Raw genomic sequence first — 22935 nt, forward strand, 5'->3', positions numbered from 1 at the left:
CTGGGGGTGGATAATATTATTTTATTTATAAATTATAATTATATATTATATATATTTTATATTATTAAATTATATATATTATAAATTAAAATAATTATATATTAATAGGCCTAGTTTGACCATTTGACTAAAAGGGCTATTTTAATCATTGTTTCTGAAAAAATAGGCTCAAATTGACCAGGGAATGGTGTGATTATTTACTCGTAACATGGGGGTATTTTTTATATTAAAAATTTTATAGGAGGTTGTTGATATTTTTATATATCAGAGCGGATCAAAATTAATTTAACCCCAAAATTTTCTGATATTCATTTATACTTTTTGAAGGCGAAATTTTTACAAAACACCATCGGTAACAACTTGCAGAAAACACAATTTTAACAACTTAATATCCAATTAACAAGTAAACACCCTAAATCCACATTACCAACACCTACTTCAAAACCATACAAAATACACCAACATCAAGAACCCGACAACTTACAAAAGTTTAAAAGAAAAAAAAAGAAAAACTCACCGTAATCAGGCACACCGCCCGACACCAATGAAGCGAATCGAAGAATGGGCATCAACGCCATTTCTTCAAAATCAACCACGAAAACAAGTCTCCCCGCTCTCGGATTCAGATTCTCAATCAGACATTTGGCTTAATTTTCGAATTCAACTTCTAATTTTGAGGTTAGGGTTTTCAAATGAGGAAATTCCTTCGTTGGAGGTGTGAAAGGGTGTTCAGCCCATTTTTTTAGTCTTTAGAGGTCAACAGCCACTACGCACGTGATGTAACGAGATTTGACGGTCGTTAAGGGCCATGTGAATGGCACATGGGCTTTGTCGTTAAATTGGAATAAAAAATACTTATTTTTTGGTTTAATGGTACTAAAATTCGAACTCGCAAAAATTGTGGTACCAAAAATAAAACTGACCCTTTTTAATGGTACCAAAATAGGATTTTGCCCCTATACTATACATAGAAGTGTGAATTTTTCCTGAATTTATTCTCCATTGTGAAAAGACATTCATATTTTACTTAAAAATTAGTTATAAAAGTGTAAAATTCTATTAATAGAAGACTGTTTAAGTGTTCTTATACCTCTAAACTACTTAAACAATAATAAACATATCCTACTAAAAAGATAAACTAATCATATGTCTACACAATTAATTAGTTAGAAGATATTTTTGAATGATTTAAAAATATTATTTTACTAGGACAACATATAACTTAAAATGAATATTATCAGAATAATACATATAAAATAATAAACTTTAAAAACTATATATATGAAAGAACAAATATCATGAAATTTTAATAAAAATTATAAATTTTTATTAAATTAAAAATGCTTTCCAAATAACATGCTGGACTTCTTACGAATTGATTTTATCATAATATTAGTAGTAGAAAATTGTTTTGAGATTATACTTTCTAGTACTTTTTAATTTTTACCATAATATACTGGAGATAAAATAATACTACTAAGTGCAACTTAGTATCAAACATATGAGAAGACACGTGCATCCTTATTGTGTACTTTTTTCAATAATAAATTAGATGACTAATTACATTTACACCCCTTGATTTATGGTGTGTTTCACAAATTACCCATGTCTTTTGTATAATTACATTAACCACTCCCAATAGCCAAAAAATAAGGGTAGTTCTGTAATGTTATTGATATTTTCAGGGGGTATATATTGTATAAATAATTTTGACGTTCCAGGTGGTGTATGTGTGTAATTATCAAAAAGACATGGATGATCAGTATAAACAAGCCAGATGTTACAGGATATAAATATAATTATCTCTAAATAAAAATTAATTATAAGAACTAAATTCTATTTTTTTTTTTAATGAAAACTTGGAATTCATTCAACAACAATGTTGGACAAACCACCGGCAAATAGCCGGTGCGAGATACGACTCCTGATCAACATGATTGTAGTCACCATTCCCAGTAAGAAATGAGCTAAAAGCATAAAAGTGTTTGGTATTCCTTATTTGTCTGAATTACTTAAAGAATTGAATAATATAACAAACACAAAACAAAATTAAAAAAAAAAAGAAAACATAAATTAAAAATAAAAACATTATCAATTTTATTAAATTGAAATTTCTTATAAAAAAAATCCAAAAATACGGAGCTTCACTAGTTTATTTTAAGGCAAAATTGCAAAATTAGTCCTGTAAGTATAGGGGGGTGGCAAAATTAATCCTGCAACTATTGAACTGGCAATTTTAGTCCTATATGTTTTCATTTAGTGGTAATTTTGGTCCTTCCGGCCAAAATTACCCAAAAATTAGCCGAAAAAATTGGGGTTTAGGGTTTCGGTTGCCAACTGGTCTCTACTTAAACACGTGACATCTTACATGGCTGCTGACTGGTAATTCTGGTCGGAAGGACCAAAATTGCTACTAAATTAAAACATATAGGACTAAAATTGCCACTAAAATAAAACATTAAGGAGAAGTCGTGGATGTAACGTTGACGGAAACTGATCGGAGGGATGTGTGCGCCATGGGGAGCGAACACAAAGGTGTTGGTCCGCCAACCAGATAATCGCTGGTGACGGAGATATGACGGAAAAATCAATGGTGGGCGCGGAGAAAAAGTGACGAAAATAAAAATGAAGAGAACCGACCGAATAGTTGATGACAATGGATGGGCTTGGGTGCAATCAACTCGCCGGAGGATGGGGAGTTGATTGGTGGTGGTCTCGAACGGTGGGTAGGTCGGACGGCGGTGAATCGAGAAGAGAAAGAAAATAAATCTAGGTTTTAGGATAAGACTATAATCAACAATTGGGGGCATGTTTGAACTCTGATTGAAACACATGCTATAGGGTTGGAATCAGCGTAGGATGGCGAGTTTAGTGGTGGTACGCGTGGCCGGAGACACGCCGGAAAAAAAATTCCGGCGACCGGCTTGGTGGTGGTGGGTGATGGTTAACCTTTTTTTTATCACGTCAGCATCCACGTAGAATGCTACTTGTGTAGTAATGTCCATTTGTCGCCGAAACCCTAATCCCCAATTTGATTTGTCAATTTCCGATCACTTTTGGCCAGAAGGACCAAAATTGCTACAAATTTTAAACATAAAGGACTAACATTGCCAGTCTCATAGCTAGGGGACCAATTTTGCGACCCCCCCTAATATACAGGACTAATTTTGCAATTTTGCCTTATTTTAATATTGAATCTTTTATTAATTATATTTTACTTTTGTATTTTTTAATACAAAATCATTAAACATAATAATTATTAAATACGAAGTATAAAAATTCAATTTGAAGGTGTAAATCTTTTATTTAATATTATCAATGAAATTCAGTAGTGAGTACAAATAACAGATTAAATGATTTCCTCATCAATTAATAATTATTATTAATTTTTTTAAAAAATATTTATAATGTGTGTATAAATATGCTGGCTCAAAAAGGCCCAAACAACCTAAAAAGTTAAAAAGTAGAAGTCCAGACGACCCAAGTTAGAGATGGCCCTAATTCCAAGAGGCCTCACAGACCCACAAGAAGGCTTAGGGACTTGAAGTCTCCGAGCCAAATTTAAAGGTTCTCCACATGGTGCCCACAGAGGACCAAGTGGCAGCCACACAGGACATCCAAAGGTCCCCCTCACGGAATTGGATAAGGACCATCGGCCCCCTCAAGGACACATGACGCACCTAAAGAGAAGTACTAAAATCCTAAAAAGATTGGACTCAAACTGGGAGAAATCTTCTCAACTACCTTCTTGAAAATCAGACATGACAACATCTTTATCCCCCACCAGATACACAACATACTCCAAAATCTCCCAAACCTAGGGGCGAATCCTCTAGTTATCCATCAAATCAAAGGGAATCAGCCAACCGCCGAGGACTGACACCAAATCTTAGGGAGATTCAACATGCTCCCCCAAATTCATACTTCTCCAACAACTTTGTGGTTGCCAATATATAGACTGCTCCCCCAGCGAGCAAAGGACAATCATAGATTCACATGTTGACATTCCCATAATTTACACGATCAAAAGGACCCGATCAAGGGGACACACACGCATTCATAAATTTTTTACCATTTTTTATTACCATGTTAGTTAAAGGAACATTTTAATTTCGTATTTAGAGTTTTGATTCTATATCAATATCCAATTGTATACAAAATCAAGCAATAATACTCTCTTTTTCACTCGTTTAACCGTTTTTATTTTCTAGCACTTAGTTCACCACTTCCCACTTCAAATGGGCCAAACCCCTCATTTTTTTGTTTCCCATCATTTATTCCATACATGCATATTTTGGGCGCATCAATTTATATACTAATGAACACCAATAGAAATATAAATGAAATTATGAATTTAATATCTTTAGTAACTAATAAATTACATCTAGATAGACCCCACAATAATATAATCCATATGCTGTGAATTAATGCTTTTATAGTACGTGGCATGAATTACTCCCACCTGTTGGACTTTTATGATCGTGTTTGTCCTATTTGATTGCAACTCCTAATTGCCCATCATCTGCACTATGATTGCATAATTAATATTCCGCCACAACCACCAACTACATGTAAATGCCACTGTTGGATCTATCAATACTTTGCTCAATTTTCTGTATATAAACACTACCACCTTACAGGTTTTCTCCACACCAAAACTTGCCTAGTGACCTATTGCTCGAAAAGAACACTAAGCTCTTTGTTCTCCCGTCATTTGAGATCTTTTAACTACAATGGCTGGAATTATCAGGCCAATGTGCATTGTCCTCATTGCCGCCGTCTTGGCCGTGGCAGTTGCCCCTCGCGGTGAGGCAGCAATAGGCTGCGGCACGGTAGTTTCATACCTGAATCCATGCCTGCCATATGTAACCAACAAAGGCCCTCTAGGCAGTTGTTGCGGTGGGGTTAAGGGTCTGTATGGCGCAGCTCAAACTACACAAGATCGTCAAAGCGTGTGTAGCTGCTTGAAATCTCTCTCTAGCTCATACAAAGATGTCGACCTGAACAAGGCTGCTGGACTCCCTGGACAATGTGGTGTCAACATTCCCTACAAGATTAGCCCTTCCACTGATTGCTCAAAGTATGTATATGTTTCGTTTCCATCTATTTTTTTATATTTTCTGTAACAATTATAAATTTGTTTCACTTCTTGTTTGTAAGAAGGCCGTTGTATTCATAAACTTTTGTTATTTTTTGTTTTGCAGGGTGAACTGACCAGTTATGTTCGAAAAAATTGCCGTCTACATGTACAAGTCGTTAGGCATATATATAAAAATAAAGGTTGGGTCCTTCGAGTAGACCCATCCATAGTGAATGTAGTGTTTTCTTCCCCGTGATATACTATTGTTGAATCAGTTGAATCAATCAATGAAGCAAACACTACCTTTTAATGTACTCGTATTTAATTTGCATTCGTGTTATTTTTTTAAAGTTGCTCAAAAATTACAAATATATTTCATTATTTATATTAACATATTGATAAAATCGACAATTAATTTTTTAAGATATCAATAAAGTTATATAATTATCTATCTGTTTTTTGTCAAATTAAAGAACCATTCTATAGAAGAACTAATTGTTATTGTTTAAGAGATTTTGAGTTCGTTTCAAATGCTTTTAATTTGGATGTGCAGAGACGAATTTGGATATATATAATCATTTGCTCTAATTCAAATCCTTAATAATGAATTTTTTTTTTATATGTTCCGATAATTCTAAATTTAAAGGATTTCAAATCTGTTCTTTCTAATTTTGGACTATGTTTTTATTAATTTGGATGGATTTTAATTTTTTTTTTTTTTCAAATAGAGCAATTTGAAATACTCTCTCTAAATACACCCCAAATTAAATCGTATGGCTACAACAAGAAAAGGAGCAATATAATTAAGAGTATATTTCTCATCCACAAATGAATGCCAAAAGTAGTTTGTGTTATCGACCAATCAATTTTTTTTGTGATTCTAATTCCGAATAATTTCAATATTTCTAAAAGATCTATTTAATAGCAATACTTAAGTAGCAAATTAATAGTAGGTTCACCGTTTTACAATTAAAACAGTTAATAGATTAATCATATAATTATTTATCTCAACCAACAAAATGAGAATATATAGAACATTAAATATTTTGTGGATGTTATATGGTATGAATTAAGATATGAATCTTTCTTTGACATTTTGTTAACTTGTTTTTTTTTTAGCAGCTTCAATTCCTGCACAGTTTTAACTACTACCAGTAAAAAGGATTTTACAAATAAGCAAATTATTTTTACGGAAAAAAAAAACAGCAATTACCTGCCTGTGTTATTAATTACGAATGAATGAATGGTAGAAAACTCGTTATTAGTTAGATAGAAAAAAAGTGTTTCAAAAAAGTAATTTATATTTTTAGATATTCAGACGTATTTTGGAATGGTATATAAATAATTACGAACACTGTCTATTACGATGGAGGGACTCGCATTCCATGATCGTCCCAAAGTCTGATCCAATAGTGTCCAAACTAATAATTTTTTATTCTAAAAAAAAAAATCGTTCATAAACCAACTTCAAATTTCAATTGCATTTTTTTTTTTTTTGTAGTCATAGAGTTTATCTTATCTCACTTATAAGCTCTTTTAAAAAGGTACGCCCCATCCATCTTTTTCATAAGAGTTTTTAAGCTATTTAATCTTAACATTCAATAGCAAAAATCACATTTACGATTTTATTAGTATTTACTTTTATCCTTCGTATAACTAGAATTTTCTCCCTCAGTGACTTTTTTTTTAGATATTATTACAATATATATGAAGAGTTTTTCTTTTTTTGGTTTTTATATAGAACACTCCCATCACATCTTATACGCTATGGTCATTTATTTATCAAGATACTACTTTAAGAGCTTATTTCTGAAAATAGGAGTTAACATTTTTCAATTTTTAAAACATCTTATAAGATTTATAAGCATAAAAATATTTTAAATAAGTTTAGCCAAATACTTTCTAAGTTTATAAAAATATAATATATTATTGAATATGAAATAGGTAAAACCAATTAGATTTATATGAATAAGATCAAGAAATCACACTAAAAATATAAAGTTAAAAATTGCAAATAAAGGCAAAAAATTACATTTTATGCAATAATATATCAACATTTGGAAGTTAATGTAGAATGCAAATAATAATTTGACAAAATTAGCATAATTATAGTATCTTGCAATACAAATACTGCCACTACAAATGTCTAATTAGATTAAAATTTTATTAATAATAATTAACAAATAATACTTTAAAATCATTTCATATCACATCAATAATGTAGAATTAAAAGACAACATGGTTGTAAAAGAAAAAAAAAATCACACAGAAATAATATAACAAAAATAAATAAAACTAAAGATATAGAAAATCACCAAGAAAAAATATAAACATAAAACATGTTCAGTTTTATTAAAAATTAGAATTTCTCATAAAAATTCCAAAAATAAGGGACTTCGACTGATTAATTTTATTTTAATATTGAATTATTTTTATATGTTATATTTCACTTTCATACTAATTTATTTTACTTCAAGATCATGAAATATAATAATTAGTAAATCCAAAATAAAAAATTTTAGTTTTTGGGATTAAATTTTTTGTTTAATAGTATCAATTAAATTCATAAGAAAATTACAACAAAAGAATTAAATTGTTTTAAAATAATTATTATCATTTTCTGAAATATAATTGTATATACTAATGTTTCAATGATAGAAATATAAATAAAACTATGAACTTTTATATTTTTTGTAACTAATAAGTGATATATTCGCCTGAATCTTCTAAGTGTTTGTTCCTCATTATGAAAAGATACTCAGACTCTTAAGTAATTTTTATAATAAAAATCATAGTCATAAAAGAATAAATTCTATAAGGACAATTTAATAGCCATGCTACAGGGATACGGACACGGCGATACGAACACAACATGACACGGACATGAATACACGAAAATATAAAAAAATTAGGACACAATACGGCACTGACACAGCTATATAAACAAAATTAGGATAGGAAACGACACTGACACGACTATGGATAATATAGTTTTTGTTATATATGTTCTCAATTTCTCATAAACAAAATATGCAATATGAAAAATATAAAAATAAAACATAAAATAAGCATGTCTTACATCTAAATTTTTAACCAGCTTTGGCTTCAGAAATATATATACATAACTATTTTATTTTAAAAAGTACGCAAATTTTTTTTAATAATTTCAATTAATTAAATCATCACGATCATCTCTCGAGTTTTTAATAATTTTATCCCAAAATTTTTAGTTTGAGAGAAGTGAATTAATTAATTTTCTTTCTTATTAAGGCCAAAACTCTTTTTTTTTTTTTTTTAAGACAACCCAAATTCTTTTAAATTATTTAAAAAAATAAAATGTGTCTAAAATGTGTCAGACACGTCAATAGGCATGTTCGTGGCGTGTCTAACGCGGTGTTTTTTTTTTCTTTTTAATTTAATATTTTTATACGTGCAAATGCCATGTCCGACATGTGTCCAAGGCGTATCTGAGCCGTGTCCATGTTCGACACTGTAACTTTTTAGAATATCCGTGCATTGTTAGAAATAACAAATGTATCAAGCAGTTAAGCTAGTTCTTTTAATAAAAGTAAGCCCAATCCATCTTTTTTATAAGATCTTTTAAGCTATTTAATCTTAACATTTACTAGAAAAATCACTTTTATGATTTTGTTATTATTTCTCTTATATCCTTCATATAATTGACATATATTATGCAAGAGATAAATTGCTTCATTTTTTAAAACACAGAAGGGGGTAAATTATTATTTATTTTTTATAGTGGGGTAATTACTTATTTCAATATCATATAAGGGTAAATTGCACTAAACCTTGTTGAAATATATATAAAATAGTTTCACGCGGCTGATTTGTTGTTCCTGCGACCTTAGGGCAAGTACTTTTTCAACAAAACAAACTTGTTATGAATTAATATTCGCACCAACTCTTCATCCCCTAGTATAATGCGAAGGAAATCCTCCTACACAAACATTATTTTTTCAAACTCTGAATCTCTATTGTCTCTTTTGTCTACGTAGACATAACCATGCAGTTTCCATATTCTCTCTTGTTTCAGGCACCAATTTATGTTTAAATGGGCTAGGCTCAGAAAAATGCTTAGATACTTATCTTCAATACTTGTGTCAAAATAACCGGTTTTAATATCATTTTCAAAAATATTTTTTAATATTAATTAAAATAGAAAGAAAGTAAATTAAATTTTAAAAATAAAGAACTTGTTTTTTAGATTAATTTTTTATAAGCACATTTCTACATACTATACACATTAGTATATATCGAATCAGTTTCTTTTTCCACCTTTTCATTTTTAATCTCTTATTTATTAAATTTCGTCGTCCCTTATCTCTCATACCATTTTTCTTATCTAAGTTTTATTATTTCCATTTCTAATATATTTTTTTATTTCAATTATTGTATTTTATTTATTTATCCTTAAAATTGAGCATACAATCTAATGTGCAGATAGTGCAAGTATCATAATATTTGAGGATACACACGTTATGTGCACGTGCAAGATTCATGCACACCTACTTGAGAAACAAAACAACAATAGACTTTCATTTTTTTTTTTATAACTTATATCAGAAATATGAAACTTAAAAGCAAATAAATTCATAAAACAAACAAAAGGACAAAAAAAAAAAAAAATAGAAACAACAAAACAAAACAACATTTTTATGAATCAAAAGCAAATCGATTCTTTTTTCTAGTACATTAAACAACGAAAGTTAGTTTTTTTTATTATTTATTACAAATATAGCTGGTAGAAACATAATAAAGCAGTTTCATTCAGCTGTTTCGTTATTCCTTCGACCTTGGGATAAGTATTTCTTCATCTAGACAGGCTTGTTTCTAATTAGTATTATTACCACCTCTTCATCCCACAATATAGTACGAGGGAGATCCTCCCTGGTAAACATTATCCTCCTAAATTTCGGACCTCTATTTTATCTTTTATGTACGTAGACATAGTCTACGCAACTTCCATATTCAGTATCACAAGTAAAAAAACAAAAATCAAATAATCAATTCATAAATTAAAAATGATTTTTTGTAATACCACATCCTACATATATTAAAAAATGATAAGTAACATATAAGTCTTAGTAAAAAAAATTCAAATGTATTTATTGAATATCCCTCGTCGACAAGTTATTTATAATCGAAATTCAGAATGCACGTGCTGAGTTTGAAAGCAATTCTTGCGTCCAATGGCCTAATTGTACAATGCTCAAACTATTACAGGTTTAGAGCCCATGAGTTGATAAACCACAAGTTGTACGTAATAACCTGTTTTGTAAGGCTCCTTAATTTAGCAGAGCCATCGAACAAAAACTGCTAAGTGTCATCTGGAGAAATTGAAAATATATATAGACCCCACAGTCATATACACCATATGCTGTGAATTAATGCTGATATAGTACGTGGCATGAATTACTGCGGCCTGTTGGACTTTCTTGATTGTGTTTGTCCTATTTGATAGCAACTCCTAATTGCCCATCATCTGCACTATGATTGCACAATTAATATTCCGCCACAACTACCAACTACATGTACACGTACGCCACTGTTGGATCTATCAATACTTTGCTCAATTTTCTCTATATAACCACCACCACCTTACAGGTTTTCTCCACACCAAAACTTGCCTAGTTACCTATTGCTAGAAAACAACACTAAGCTCTTTGTTCTCCTGTCATTTGAGATCTTTTAACTACAATGGCTGGAATTATCAGGCCAATGTGCATTCTCCTCATTGCCGCCGTCCTGGCCATGGCAGTTGCCCCTCGCGGTGAGGCAGCAATAGGCTGCGGCACGGTGGTTTCATACCTGAATCCATGCCTGCCATATGTAACCAACAAAGGCCCTCTAGGCAGTTGTTGCGGTGGAGTTAAGGGTCTGTATGGCGCAGCCCAGACTGCACAAGATCGTCAAAGCGTGTGCAGCTGCTTGAAGTCTCTCGCTGGCTCATACAAAGATGTCGACCTGAACAAGGCCGCTGGACTCCCTGGACAATGTGGCGTCAACATTCCCTACAAAATTAGCCCTTCCACTGATTGCTCAAAGTATGTGCATCTCTTATTTCTATTTTTTCTTTTATATTTTCTGTAACAATTATTATTTTATTTCAATTATTGTATGTAAGAAGGCTGATGTATTCATAATTTTTTGTTTTGCAGGGTGAACTGACGAGTTATGTTCGAAAAAAATGCGATCTCCATGTATAAGTCGTTAGGCTTCTATATAAAATAAAGGTTGAGTCCTTTGGTAGGCCCACCCAGAGTGAATGTAGTGTTTTATTCTCTCATGATATACAATTGTCAAATCAGTTGAATCAATCAATGAAGCAAACACTAGTTTTATATGCTTGTATTTCATTTGCATTCATGTTATTTTTTTCTAAAATAGCTCTATAATTACAAATAAATTTACAAATATATTTCATTATTTATATTGATGTATTGATAAAATCGACACTTGTTAGTTTAGTAAGATATCAATAAAGTTATATAATTACTCTATCTGTTTTTTGTAAAATTAAAGAACCACTCCATAGAAGAACAAAATAGTAATTGTTTATGTTTAAGAGATTTTGAGTTCATTTCAAATGCTTTTACTTTGGATGTTCAATTTTGACCAAATCACTAAGCGTGGGCACGTTTAGTTAATTCTGCAAAATTGTCTTGAAATCTCATTTTCTCTTTTTGATGTCCTCAATATCCTTTTTTGCCTTAATTTTTGCCATCTTCATCTCATATTATCACTTTTAGCTGAATAAGCAATAAATTCATAAGATTAGGAGTATTTTGGCTCAAAAAGAAGAATTAAACTACTATAAAATCGTGACAATTTGCGTAGTTATCAAAAGGGCTCACATTCCATGATTGTCCTAAAGTCTGATCCAATAGTGTCTAACTAGTAATTTAAAAAAAAATCATTCCTAAACAAACTCCAGATTTCGATTGCATATTTTTTTTATAGTCAGAGTTTATCTTATCTCACTCATAAGTTCTTTTAAAAAGGTAAGCTCAATCCCTCTTTTTCATAAGAGTTTTTAAGCTATTTAATCTTAACATTTAATAGCCAAAATCACATTTACGATTTTATTAGTTTTTACTTTTATCCTTCGTATAATTACAATTTTCTCCCCCAATGACTTTCTTTTAGATATTATTACAATATATATGAAGAGTTTTTCTTTTTTTTTGTTTTTATATAGAACACTCCCATCACATCTTATACGCTATGGTCATTTATTTATCAAGATACTACTTTAAGAGCTTATTTATGAAAATAGAAGTTAACACTTTTCAATTTCAAAAACATCTTATAAGATTCAGAAGCATATAAGATGTTTTAAATAAGTTTAGCCCGACACTTTCTAAGTTTATAAAAATATAATATATTATTGAACACAAAATAGGTAAAACCAATTCGATTTATATGAATAAGATCAAGAAATCACACTAAAAATATAAAGTTAAAAATTGCAAATAAAGGCAAAAGAATTACATTACATTCAATAATATATCAACATTTGGAAGTTAATGTAGAAATGCAAATAATAATTTGACAAAATTAGCATAATTATAGGATCTTGCAATACAAATACTGCCACTATAAATGTCTAATTAGATTAAAATTTTATTAATAATAATTAACAAATAATACTTTAAAATCATTTCATATCACATCAATAATGTAGAATTAAAAGACAACATGGTTGTAAAAGAAAAAATATATCACTCAGAAATAATATAATTAACAAAAATAAATAAAACTAAACATATAGAAAATCACCAAGAAAAAATATAAAAATGAAACATGTTTAATTTTATTAAAAATTAGAATTTCTCATAAAAATTCCAAAAATAAGGGACTTCGACAGATTAATTTTATTTTAATACTGAATTATTTTTATATGTTATATTTCACTTTCATACTAATTTATTTCGCTTCAAGATCATGAAATATAATATTATGAGTAAATCCAAAATAAAAAAAAAATTGTTTTTGGGATTAAATTTTTTGTTTAATAGTATCAATTAAATTTAGAAGAGAATTACAACAAAAGAATTAAATTGTTTTAAAATAATTATTATCAGTTTCTGAAATATAATTGTATATACTAATGTTTCAATCATAGAAATATAAATAAAACTATGAACTTTAATACTTTTTGTAACTAATAAGTGATATATTCACCTGAATCTTCTAAGTGTTTGTTCCTCGTTATGAAAAGATACTCAAACCCTTACTTAGGTAATTTTTGTAATAAAAATCATAGTTATAGAAGAATAAATTCTATAAGGACAATTTAATAGTCATGCTACATGAACACGGACACGGCGATATGGACACGACATAACATGGACATGAATGCATGTAAATATAAAAAAATTAGAACATAATACGGCACTGACACAGCTATATAAAAAAAATTAGGATAGGAGACAATATTGACACGACTATGGATAATATATTTTTTGTTATATATGTTCTCAATTTCTCATAAACTAAAATATGCAATATGAAAAATACAAAAATAAAACATAAGATAAGCATGTCTTACATCTAAATTTTTAACCAGCTGTGGCTTCCTAAATATATGTACATAACTATTTTATATCAAAAAGTACGCAATGAAAAATTTTTAATAATTCAAATTAATTAAATCATCACGATCATCTCTCGAGTTTTTAATAATTTTATCAAAATTTTTAGTTTGAGAGGAGTGAAATAATTATTTTTCTTTATTATTAAGGCCAAAACTCTTTTTTTTTTAAGATAACCCAAATTTTTTTAAAATTATTTAAAAAAATAAAATGTGTCTAAAACGTGTCAGACACGTCAATAGGCATTTTCATGGCGTGTCTAACGCAGTGTTCTTTTTTTCTTTTTAATTTAATATTTTTATACATGCAGATGCCATGTCCGACATGTGTTCGAGGCATATCTGATCTGTGTCCGTATTCGGCACTATAACATTTTAGAATATCCGTGCATTGTTAGAAATAACAAATGTATCTAAGTAGTTAAGCTAGTTCTTTTAATAAAAGTAAGCTCAATCCATCTTTTTTATAAGATCTTTTAAGCTATTTAATCTTAACATTTACTAGAAAAATCACTTTATGATTTTATTAGTATTTCTCTTTTATCCTTCATATAATTGACATATATTATGCAAGAAGTAAATTACTTCATTTTTTAAAATACAGGAGGGAGTAAATTATTATTTATTTTTCATAGTGGGGCAATTTACTTATTTTCAATTTCACATAAGGATAAATTCCATTAAACCCTGTTGAAATATATATAAAACAGTTTCATGCAGCAGATTCGTTGTTCCTGTGACCTTGGGACAAGTACTTTTTCAACAAAACAAACTTGTCTTGAATTAATATTCGCACCACCTCTTCATCCCCTAGTATAATGCGAAGGAAATCCTCCTACACAAACATTATTTTTCCAAACTCTGAATCTCCATTGTCTCTTTCGTGTACGTAGACATAACCACGCAGTTTCCATATTCTCTCTTGTTTAATGCACCAATTTATGTTTAAATGGGCTAAGCTCAGAAAAGTGCTTAGATACTTATCTTCAATACTTGTGTCAAAATAACCAGTTTTAGTGTCATTTTTGAAAATATTATTTAATATTAATTAAAATAGAAAGAAAGTAAATTAAATTTAAAAAATAAAGAACTTATTTTTCAGATTTATATTTTATAAGCACATTTCTACATACTATACACATTAGTATATTTCGAATCAGTTTCTTTTTCCACCTTTCCATTTTTAATCTCTTATTTATTAAATTCCGTCGTCCCTTATCTCTCGTACCATTTTTCTTATCTAAGTTTTATTACTTCCATCTCTAATATATTTTTTATTTCAATTATTGTATTTTATTTATTTATCCTTAAAAAAATATTAATTCTTAACAAATCTTAATAAATGCTTATAATTTCAAATTTTAAAAATTGAGCATACAATCTAATGTGCAGATAGTGCAAGTATCATATTATTTGTGGATACACACGTTATGTGCACGTGCAAGATTCATGCACACCTACTTCAGAAACAAAACAACAATAGAATTTTGTTTTTTTTTTTAAAAAAAACTTCTTATATAGGAATATGAAACTTGAAAGCAAATAAATTATAAAACAAACAAAAGGACAACATAAAATAAATAGAAACAACAAAACAAAACAACATTTTTATTAATCAAAAGCAAATCGTTTCTTTTTTCTAGTACATTAAACAACGAAAGTACTGATTTATTATAAATACAGCTGGTAGAAATATAATAAAGCAGTTTCATTCAGTTGTTTCATTGTTCCTTCAACCTTGGGGTAAGTATTTCTTCAACCAGACAGGCTTGTTTCTAATTAGTATTCTTACCACCTCTTCATCCCCCGATATGGTACGAGGGAGATCCTCCCTAGTAAATATTATCCTTCCAAATTTTGAATCTCTATTTTCTCTTTTATGTACGTAGACTGTGTTTACCCAACTCCCATATTCACTGTCACAAGTAGAAAACATAAATCAAATAATTAATTCATAAATTAAAAAATGATTTTTTGTAATACCACATTCTACATATATTAAAAAATAATAAGTAACATATAAGTCTTAGTAAAAAAATTCAAGTGTATCTATTGAATATCCCTCCTCGACAAGTTATTTATAATCGAAATTCATATTGCACGTGATGAGTTTGAAAGCAATTCTTGCGCCGAATGTCCTAATTGTACAATGCTCAAAATATTACAGGTTTAGAGCCCATGAGTTTATCCTGTTTTCTAAGGCTCCTTAATTTAGCAGAGCCATCGAACAAAAACTGCTAAGTCATCTGGAGAATTTGAAAATATATATAGACCCCACAATCATATGAACCATATGCTGTGAATTAATGCTGATATAGTACGTGGCATGAATTACTGCGGCCTGTTGGACTTTCTTGATTGTGTTTGTCCTATTTGATAGCAACTCCTAATTGCCCATCATCTGCACTATGATTGCACAATTAATATTCCGCCACAACTACCAACTACATGTACACGTACGCCACTGTTGGATCTATCAATACTTTGCTCAATTTTCTCTATATAACCACCACCACCTTACAGGTTTTCTCCACACCAAAACTTGCCTAGTTACCTATTGCTAGAAAACAACACTAAGCTCTTTGTTCTCCTGTCATTTGAGATCTTTTAACTACAATGGCTGGAATTATCAGGCCAATGTGCATTCTCCTCATTGCCGCCGTCCTGGCCATGGCAGTTGCCCCTCGCGGTGAGGCAGCAATAGGCTGCGGCACGGTGGTTTCATACCTGAATCCATGCCTGCCATATGTAACCAACAAAGGCCCTCTAGGCAGTTGTTGCGGTGGAGTTAAGGGTCTGTATGGCGCAGCCCAGACTGCACAAGATCGTCAAAGCGTGTGCAGCTGCTTGAAGTCTCTCGCTGGCTCATACAAAGATGTCGACCTGAACAAGGCCGCTGGACTCCCTGGACAATGTGGCGTCAACATTCCCTACAAGATTAGTCCTTCCACTGATTGCTCAAAGTATGTACATCTCTTATTTCTATTTTTTCTTTTATATTTTCTGTAACAATTATTAATTTATTTCAATTATTGTATGTAAGAAGGCTGATGTATTCATAATTTTTTGTTTTGCAGGGTGAATTGACGAGTTATGTTCGAAAAAAATGCCGTCTATATGTACAAGTCGTTAGGTATATATATAAAATAAAGGTTGGGTCCTTTGAGTAGGCCCACCCAAAGTGAATATAGTGTTTTATTCTCCCATGATATACTATTGCCCAATCAATTGAGTCAATGAATGAAGCAAACACTACATTTTATATGCTCGTATTTAATTTGCTTTTGTGTTATTTTTTTCTAAAATTGCTCCATAATTACGATTAAATTTACAACTAAATTTCATTATTTATATTGAAATATTGATAGAATGGATGCATTGTTAGTTTAGTAAGATATCTATAAAGTTATATAATTACTCTAATCTGTTTTTTGTCAAATTAAAGAACCATTCCATAGAAGAACAAAATAGTAATTGTTATAGTTTAGGAGATTTTGAGTTCATTTCAAATGCTTTTAATTTGGATGTTCAGAGCCGAATTTGGATATGATCATTTGCTCTAATTCAAATCCTTAATAATGAACTCTTTGTATATATTTTGATAATTCTAAATTTAAAGGATTTTAAATTCTTTCGTTCTAATTCTGGATTATATTTTAATTAATTTGGATGGATTTCAATTTTTTTTTCAAATAAAACAATATGAGATACAGCCCCAAATTAAATCGTATGGCTGCAACAAGAAAAGGAGCAATATAATTAAGAGTATATTTCTCATCCACAAATGAATGCCAAAAGTACTTTGTGTTATCGACCAATCAATTTATTTTGTGATTCTAAATTCCGAATAATTTCGCTATTTCTAAAAAATTAATTTAATAGCAATACTTAAGTAGCAAATTAATAGTAGGTTCACCGTTTTACAATTAAAAAAGTTAATAGATTAATCATATAATTATTTATCTCAACCAACAAAATGAGAATATATAAAACATTAAATATTTTGTGGATGTTATATGGTATGAATTAAGATATGAATCTTTCTTTGACATTTTGTTAACTTGTTTTTCTTCTTAGCAGCCTCAATTCCTGCACAGTTTTAACTACTACCAGTAAAAAGGATTTCATGTAATTTATTCCCTATGTTATTGCAAATAAGCAAATTATTATTTTATGAAAAAAAAAATAGTAATTACCCGCTTGTGTTTTTTTAAAATGAAGCAATTTACAGGGGGTAAAATATTAGGAACGGTGTACGAATGAATGGTAGAAAACTCGCTATTAATTAGATAGAAAAAAAGTGTTTCAAAAAAGTAATTTATATTTTTAGATAGTCAGAGGTATTTTGGAACGGTATATGAATAAGTGGTACAAAAATCATTACTAATTAGGAATGGCCATGGTCCATCCGATCCAAATAATTATGAACACTATCTATTACAACGGAAGGACTCCCATTCCATGGTCGTCCCAAAGTCTGATCAAATAGTGTCCAAACTAGTAATTTTTTATTCTAAAAAAAAAAATCGTTCCTAAACCAACTCCAGATTTCAATTGCAATTCTTTTTGTAGTCATAGAATTTATTTTATCTCACTCATAAGCTATTTTAAAAAGGTACGCTCAATCCATCTTTTTCATAAGAGTTTTTAAAGTATTTAATCTTAACATTTAATAGCCAAAATCACATTTACGATTTTATTAGTATTTCACCTTTATCCTTCTTTAATTAGAATTCTCTTCCCCAATGACTTTGTTTTTAGATATTATTACAATATATATGAAGATTTTTTTTTTTATATATATAGAGAACACTCTTATCACATCTTATATGTTATGGTCATTTATTTATCAAGATACTTTAAGAGTTTATTTCTGAAAATAGGATTTAACATATTTCAACTCCTAAAATAGCTTATAAAAATTAGGAGCATATAAGATGTTTCAAATAAGTTTAGCCAACACTTTCTAAGTTTATAAAAATATAATAATATTATTGAATAAGAAATGTTTCAAATAAGTTTAGCCAACACTTTCTAAATCTATGTAAAACCAATTAGATTTATATGAATAAGATCTAGAAATCACACTAAAAAATATGAAGTTAAAAATTGCAAATAAAGGCAAAAAAAGAAAAATAACATTTTATGCAATGATATTTCAAAATTTGGAAGTTAATGTAGAATGCAAATAATAAGTTGACAAAATTAGCATAATTATAGGATCTTGCAATACAAATACTGCCACTATAAATTTCTAATTAGATTAAAAAAATTTATTAATAATAATTAACAAATAATTACTCTAAAATTAAAACTAGAGACATAGAAAAATTACTCTAAAATATGACATCAATAATGTAAAATTAAAAGACAACACGATTGTAAAAGAAAACATTATATCACGCAGAATAATACAACAAAAAGGGCAAAATTTTGTTTTTGTTACCATTAAGAAATATCAGTTTTGTTTTTGGTTATATAAATTTTGCAAGTTCGGATATTGGTACCATTAAATAAAAAAATAAGCATTTTTGGTACCAAATTAACAGTAGAGCCCATGTGCCGTGCACATGGACCTTAACTGCCGTCAACCCCTTAGTTTTTGCGGGAAAAGTCAAGTGAGTTTGAGAAAAAGGGGGAAAAATTGGTCTTCCAACATTCCATAGTATTTTGGTAGCATTAAACCTAAAAATAAGCCTTTTTGGTCCCATAGTCATGTGCGATGCAAAATAAGTAATACAACACATTTCAAATAAAAAATAGAATCCATAAATATGACGTAAAATATAGTGGTTACAAATACACGATTTGAGCTAATTGAAACCTAATTTGACAAAAATTTGACAAAACCCACTTAACTATATATATGCATTGTAATTCACAATTTTTTGCTAATTGAAACCTGCAAAAGACTTCAACCTATATATTTAGTATATGACTTTGAAAATTTTAAATAAAGTGATAAAGGTATTGATAACATATATAAAAATATATAAGATAAAATTTAGTTGAACAAATAGGTATAAGAATTTGCAAAATCGAGTTGAAGAATAACTCCACTACAGATTCACAATTTACTTGGATGGAGTTTTAAAATTCGCCATCCATAGAAAAATCTTATAAAATTTATATGTTACTCAAGACTCATATTAGTTAATATAGAAAATAATAAATCATTATAGAACTATTTAAAATTATCATATAATTTTAAAAAGAGTACGGTTCTGCAGAGAAGGGCACTACCGTATAGCATAATTCAAGGAACTTTATAAATTTATCCAAATTTCCAAAACATCTGAAAATTAACATGTATTATATATATATATCATGTAATAAAACTTTATAAAAAAATTGTATAGGTTGAAGTCTTTTGGCGGGTTTCAATTAGCAAAAAATTGTGCACTGCAATGCATATATTTTGTCAAGTAGGTTTTGTCAAATTTTATTCAAACCAGGTTTCAATTAGCTCAAATCGTGTAATATATTTTGCTTCATGTTTATGGATTCTATTTTTTATTTTGGAATGTGTTGTATTAATTATTTTGCGCTACACATGACTTTATAGGACCAAAAATGCTTATTTTTATATTTAATGGTACCAAAATACTATGGAATATTGGAAGACCAATTTTTCCCCCTCTTCTCAGACTCATGTGACTTTTCCCGCCAAAATTCTAGGGTTGACAGCCGTTAAGGCGGCACATGGGGCTCTGCCGTTAAGTTGGTACTAAAAATGCTTATTTTTTAGTTTAATGGTATCAAAATCCGAACTTACAAAATTTGTGGTACCAAAAACAAAACTGACCTTTTTTAATGGTACCAAAACACGATTTTGCCCATAACAAAAATAAATAAAGCTAAACACATAGAAAATCACCAAGAAAAATTATATAATTAAAACATGTTCAATTCTATTAAAAATTAGAATTTCTCATTAAAATTCCAAAAATAAGGGACTTTGACTGATTAATTTTAATTTAATATTGAATTATTTTTGTATGTTATATTTCACTACAAGATCATGAAATATAATAATTAGTAAATCCAAAATAAAAAATTTTAGCTTTGGGGATCAAATTTCTTGTTTAATAGTATCAAGTAAATTTAGAAGAGAATTACAATAACAGAATTAAATGGTTTTAAAATAATTACTATCATTTTCTGAAATATAATTGTGTATACTAATATTTCAATGATAGAAATATAAGTAAAATTATGAACTTTAATATTTTTTGTAACTAATAAGTGATATATTCACCTGAATCTTCTAAGTGTTTGTTCCTCATTATGAAAAGATACTCATACCCTTACTTAAGTAATTTTTGTAATAAAAATCATAGTCATAAAAGAATAAATTCTATAAGGACAATTTAATAGTCATGCTGCATGGACAAGGACATGGCGATACGAACACGACATGACACGGACATGAATACACGGAAATATAAAAAAACTAGGACGTAACACGGCATTGACACAGCCATATAAAAAAAATTAGGATTGGAGACGATACTGATACGACTATGGATAATATATTTTTTGTTATATATGTTCTCAATTTCTCATAAACCAAAATATGCAATATGAAAAATATAAAAATAAAACATAAAATAAGTATGTCTTACATCTAAATTTTTAACCAGCTGTGGCTTCAGAAATATATATACATAACTATTTTATTTTAAAAAGTACGCAAAATTTTTTTAATAATTTAAATTAATTAAATCATCACGATCATCTCTCGAGTTTTTAATAATTTTATCCCAAAATTTTTAGTTTGAGAGAAGTGAATTAATTATTTTTCTTTCTTATTAAGGCCAAAACTCTTTTTTTTTTAAGACAACCCAAAACTTTTTTAAATTATTTAAAAAAATAAAATGTGTCTAAAATGTGTCAGACACGTCAACAGGCATGTTCACGGCGTATGTAACGCAGTGGTTTTTTTTTCTTTTTTAATTTAATATTTTTATACATGCAGATGCCATGTCCGACATGTGTCCAATGCGTATCTGAGTCGTGTCCATATTCGACCTGTAATTTTTTAGAATATCCGTGCATTGTTAGAAATAACAAATTTATCAAGCAGTTAAGCTAGTTCTTTTAATAAAAGTAAGCTCAATCCATCTTTTTTATAAGATCTTTTAAGCTATTTAATCTTAACATTTACTAGAAAAATCACTTTTATAATTTTGTTAGTATTTCTCTTATATCCTTCATATAATTGACATATGTTATGTAAGAGGTAAATTGCTTCATTTTTTAAAACACAGGAGGGGGTAAATTATTATTTATTTTTCATAGTGGGGTAATTTACTTATTTTCAATATCATATAAGGGTTAATTGCATTAAACACTGTTGAAATGTATATAAAATAGTTTAATGCAGCTGATTCGTTGTTCCTACGACCTTGAGGCAAGTACTTTTTCAACAAAACAAACTTGTTCTGAATCAATATTCACACCACATCTTCATCCCCTTGTATAATGCGGAGGAAATCCTCCTACACAAACATTATCTTTCCAAACTCTGAATCTCTATTGTCTCTTTTGTATATGTAGACATAACCATGTAGTTTCCATATTCTCTCTTGTTTAAGGCACCAATTTATGTTTAAATGGGCTAGGCTCATAAAAGTGCTTAGATACTTATCTTCAATACTTGTGTCAAAATAACCAGTTTTAATATCATTTTTAAAAATATTTTTTAATATTAATTAAAATAGAAAGAAAGTAAATTAAATGTAAAAAATAAAGAACTTATTTTTTAGATTAATTTGTTATAAGCACATTTCTACATACTATACACATTAGTATATATCGAATCAGTTTCTTTTTCCACCTTTTCATTTTTAATCTCTTATTTATTATATTTGGTCGTCCCTTATCTCTCATACCATTTCTCTTATCTAAGTTTTTATTATTTCCATCTCTAATATACTTTTTATTTCAATTATTGTATTTTATTTATTTATCCTTAAAAAAATTAATTCTTAACAAATCTTAATAAATGCTTATAATTTCAAATTTTAAAAATTGAGCATACAATCTAATGTGCAGATAGTGCAAGTATCATATTATTTGAGGATACACACGTTATGTGCACGTGCAAGATTCATGCACACCTACTACAGAAACAAAACAATAATAGATTTTTTTTTTAATAACTTATATCAGAATATGAAACTTAAAAGCAAATAAATTCATAAAACAAACAAAAGGACAACAAAAAATAAATAAAACA

The 22935-nt window shown here is 29.0% G+C and overlaps 3 protein-coding genes across 3 annotated transcripts; all 3 read left to right on the forward strand.

Moving 5' to 3' along the window:
* On the forward strand, nucleotides 4640–5405 carry LOC105171987 (non-specific lipid-transfer protein 2-like). Its single transcript, XM_011093290.2, has 2 exons — nucleotides 4640–5080; nucleotides 5205–5405. The coding sequence occupies exons 1-2, from the start codon at nucleotides 4734–4736 to the stop codon at nucleotides 5212–5214; spliced, it is 357 nt and encodes a 118-aa protein (XP_011091592.1). The 5' UTR covers nucleotides 4640–4733; the 3' UTR covers nucleotides 5215–5405.
* On the forward strand, nucleotides 10701–11444 carry LOC105171988 (non-specific lipid-transfer protein 2-like). The gene is made up of 2 exons (XM_011093292.2): nucleotides 10701–11145; nucleotides 11260–11444. Exons 1-2 carry the CDS (start codon nucleotides 10799–10801, stop codon nucleotides 11267–11269), a joined length of 357 nt encoding a protein of 118 aa, XP_011091594.1. The 5' UTR covers nucleotides 10701–10798; the 3' UTR covers nucleotides 11270–11444.
* Nucleotides 16212–16958, forward strand: LOC105171989 (non-specific lipid-transfer protein 2-like). Its single transcript, XM_011093293.2, has 2 exons — nucleotides 16212–16657; nucleotides 16772–16958. Exons 1-2 carry the CDS (start codon nucleotides 16311–16313, stop codon nucleotides 16779–16781), a joined length of 357 nt encoding a protein of 118 aa, XP_011091595.1. The 5' UTR covers nucleotides 16212–16310; the 3' UTR covers nucleotides 16782–16958.

This window comes from Sesamum indicum, linkage group LG10 (assembly GCF_000512975.1).
Source record: "Sesamum indicum cultivar Zhongzhi No. 13 linkage group LG10, S_indicum_v1.0, whole genome shotgun sequence".
NCBI lineage: Eukaryota > Viridiplantae > Streptophyta > Magnoliopsida > Lamiales > Pedaliaceae > Sesamum > Sesamum indicum.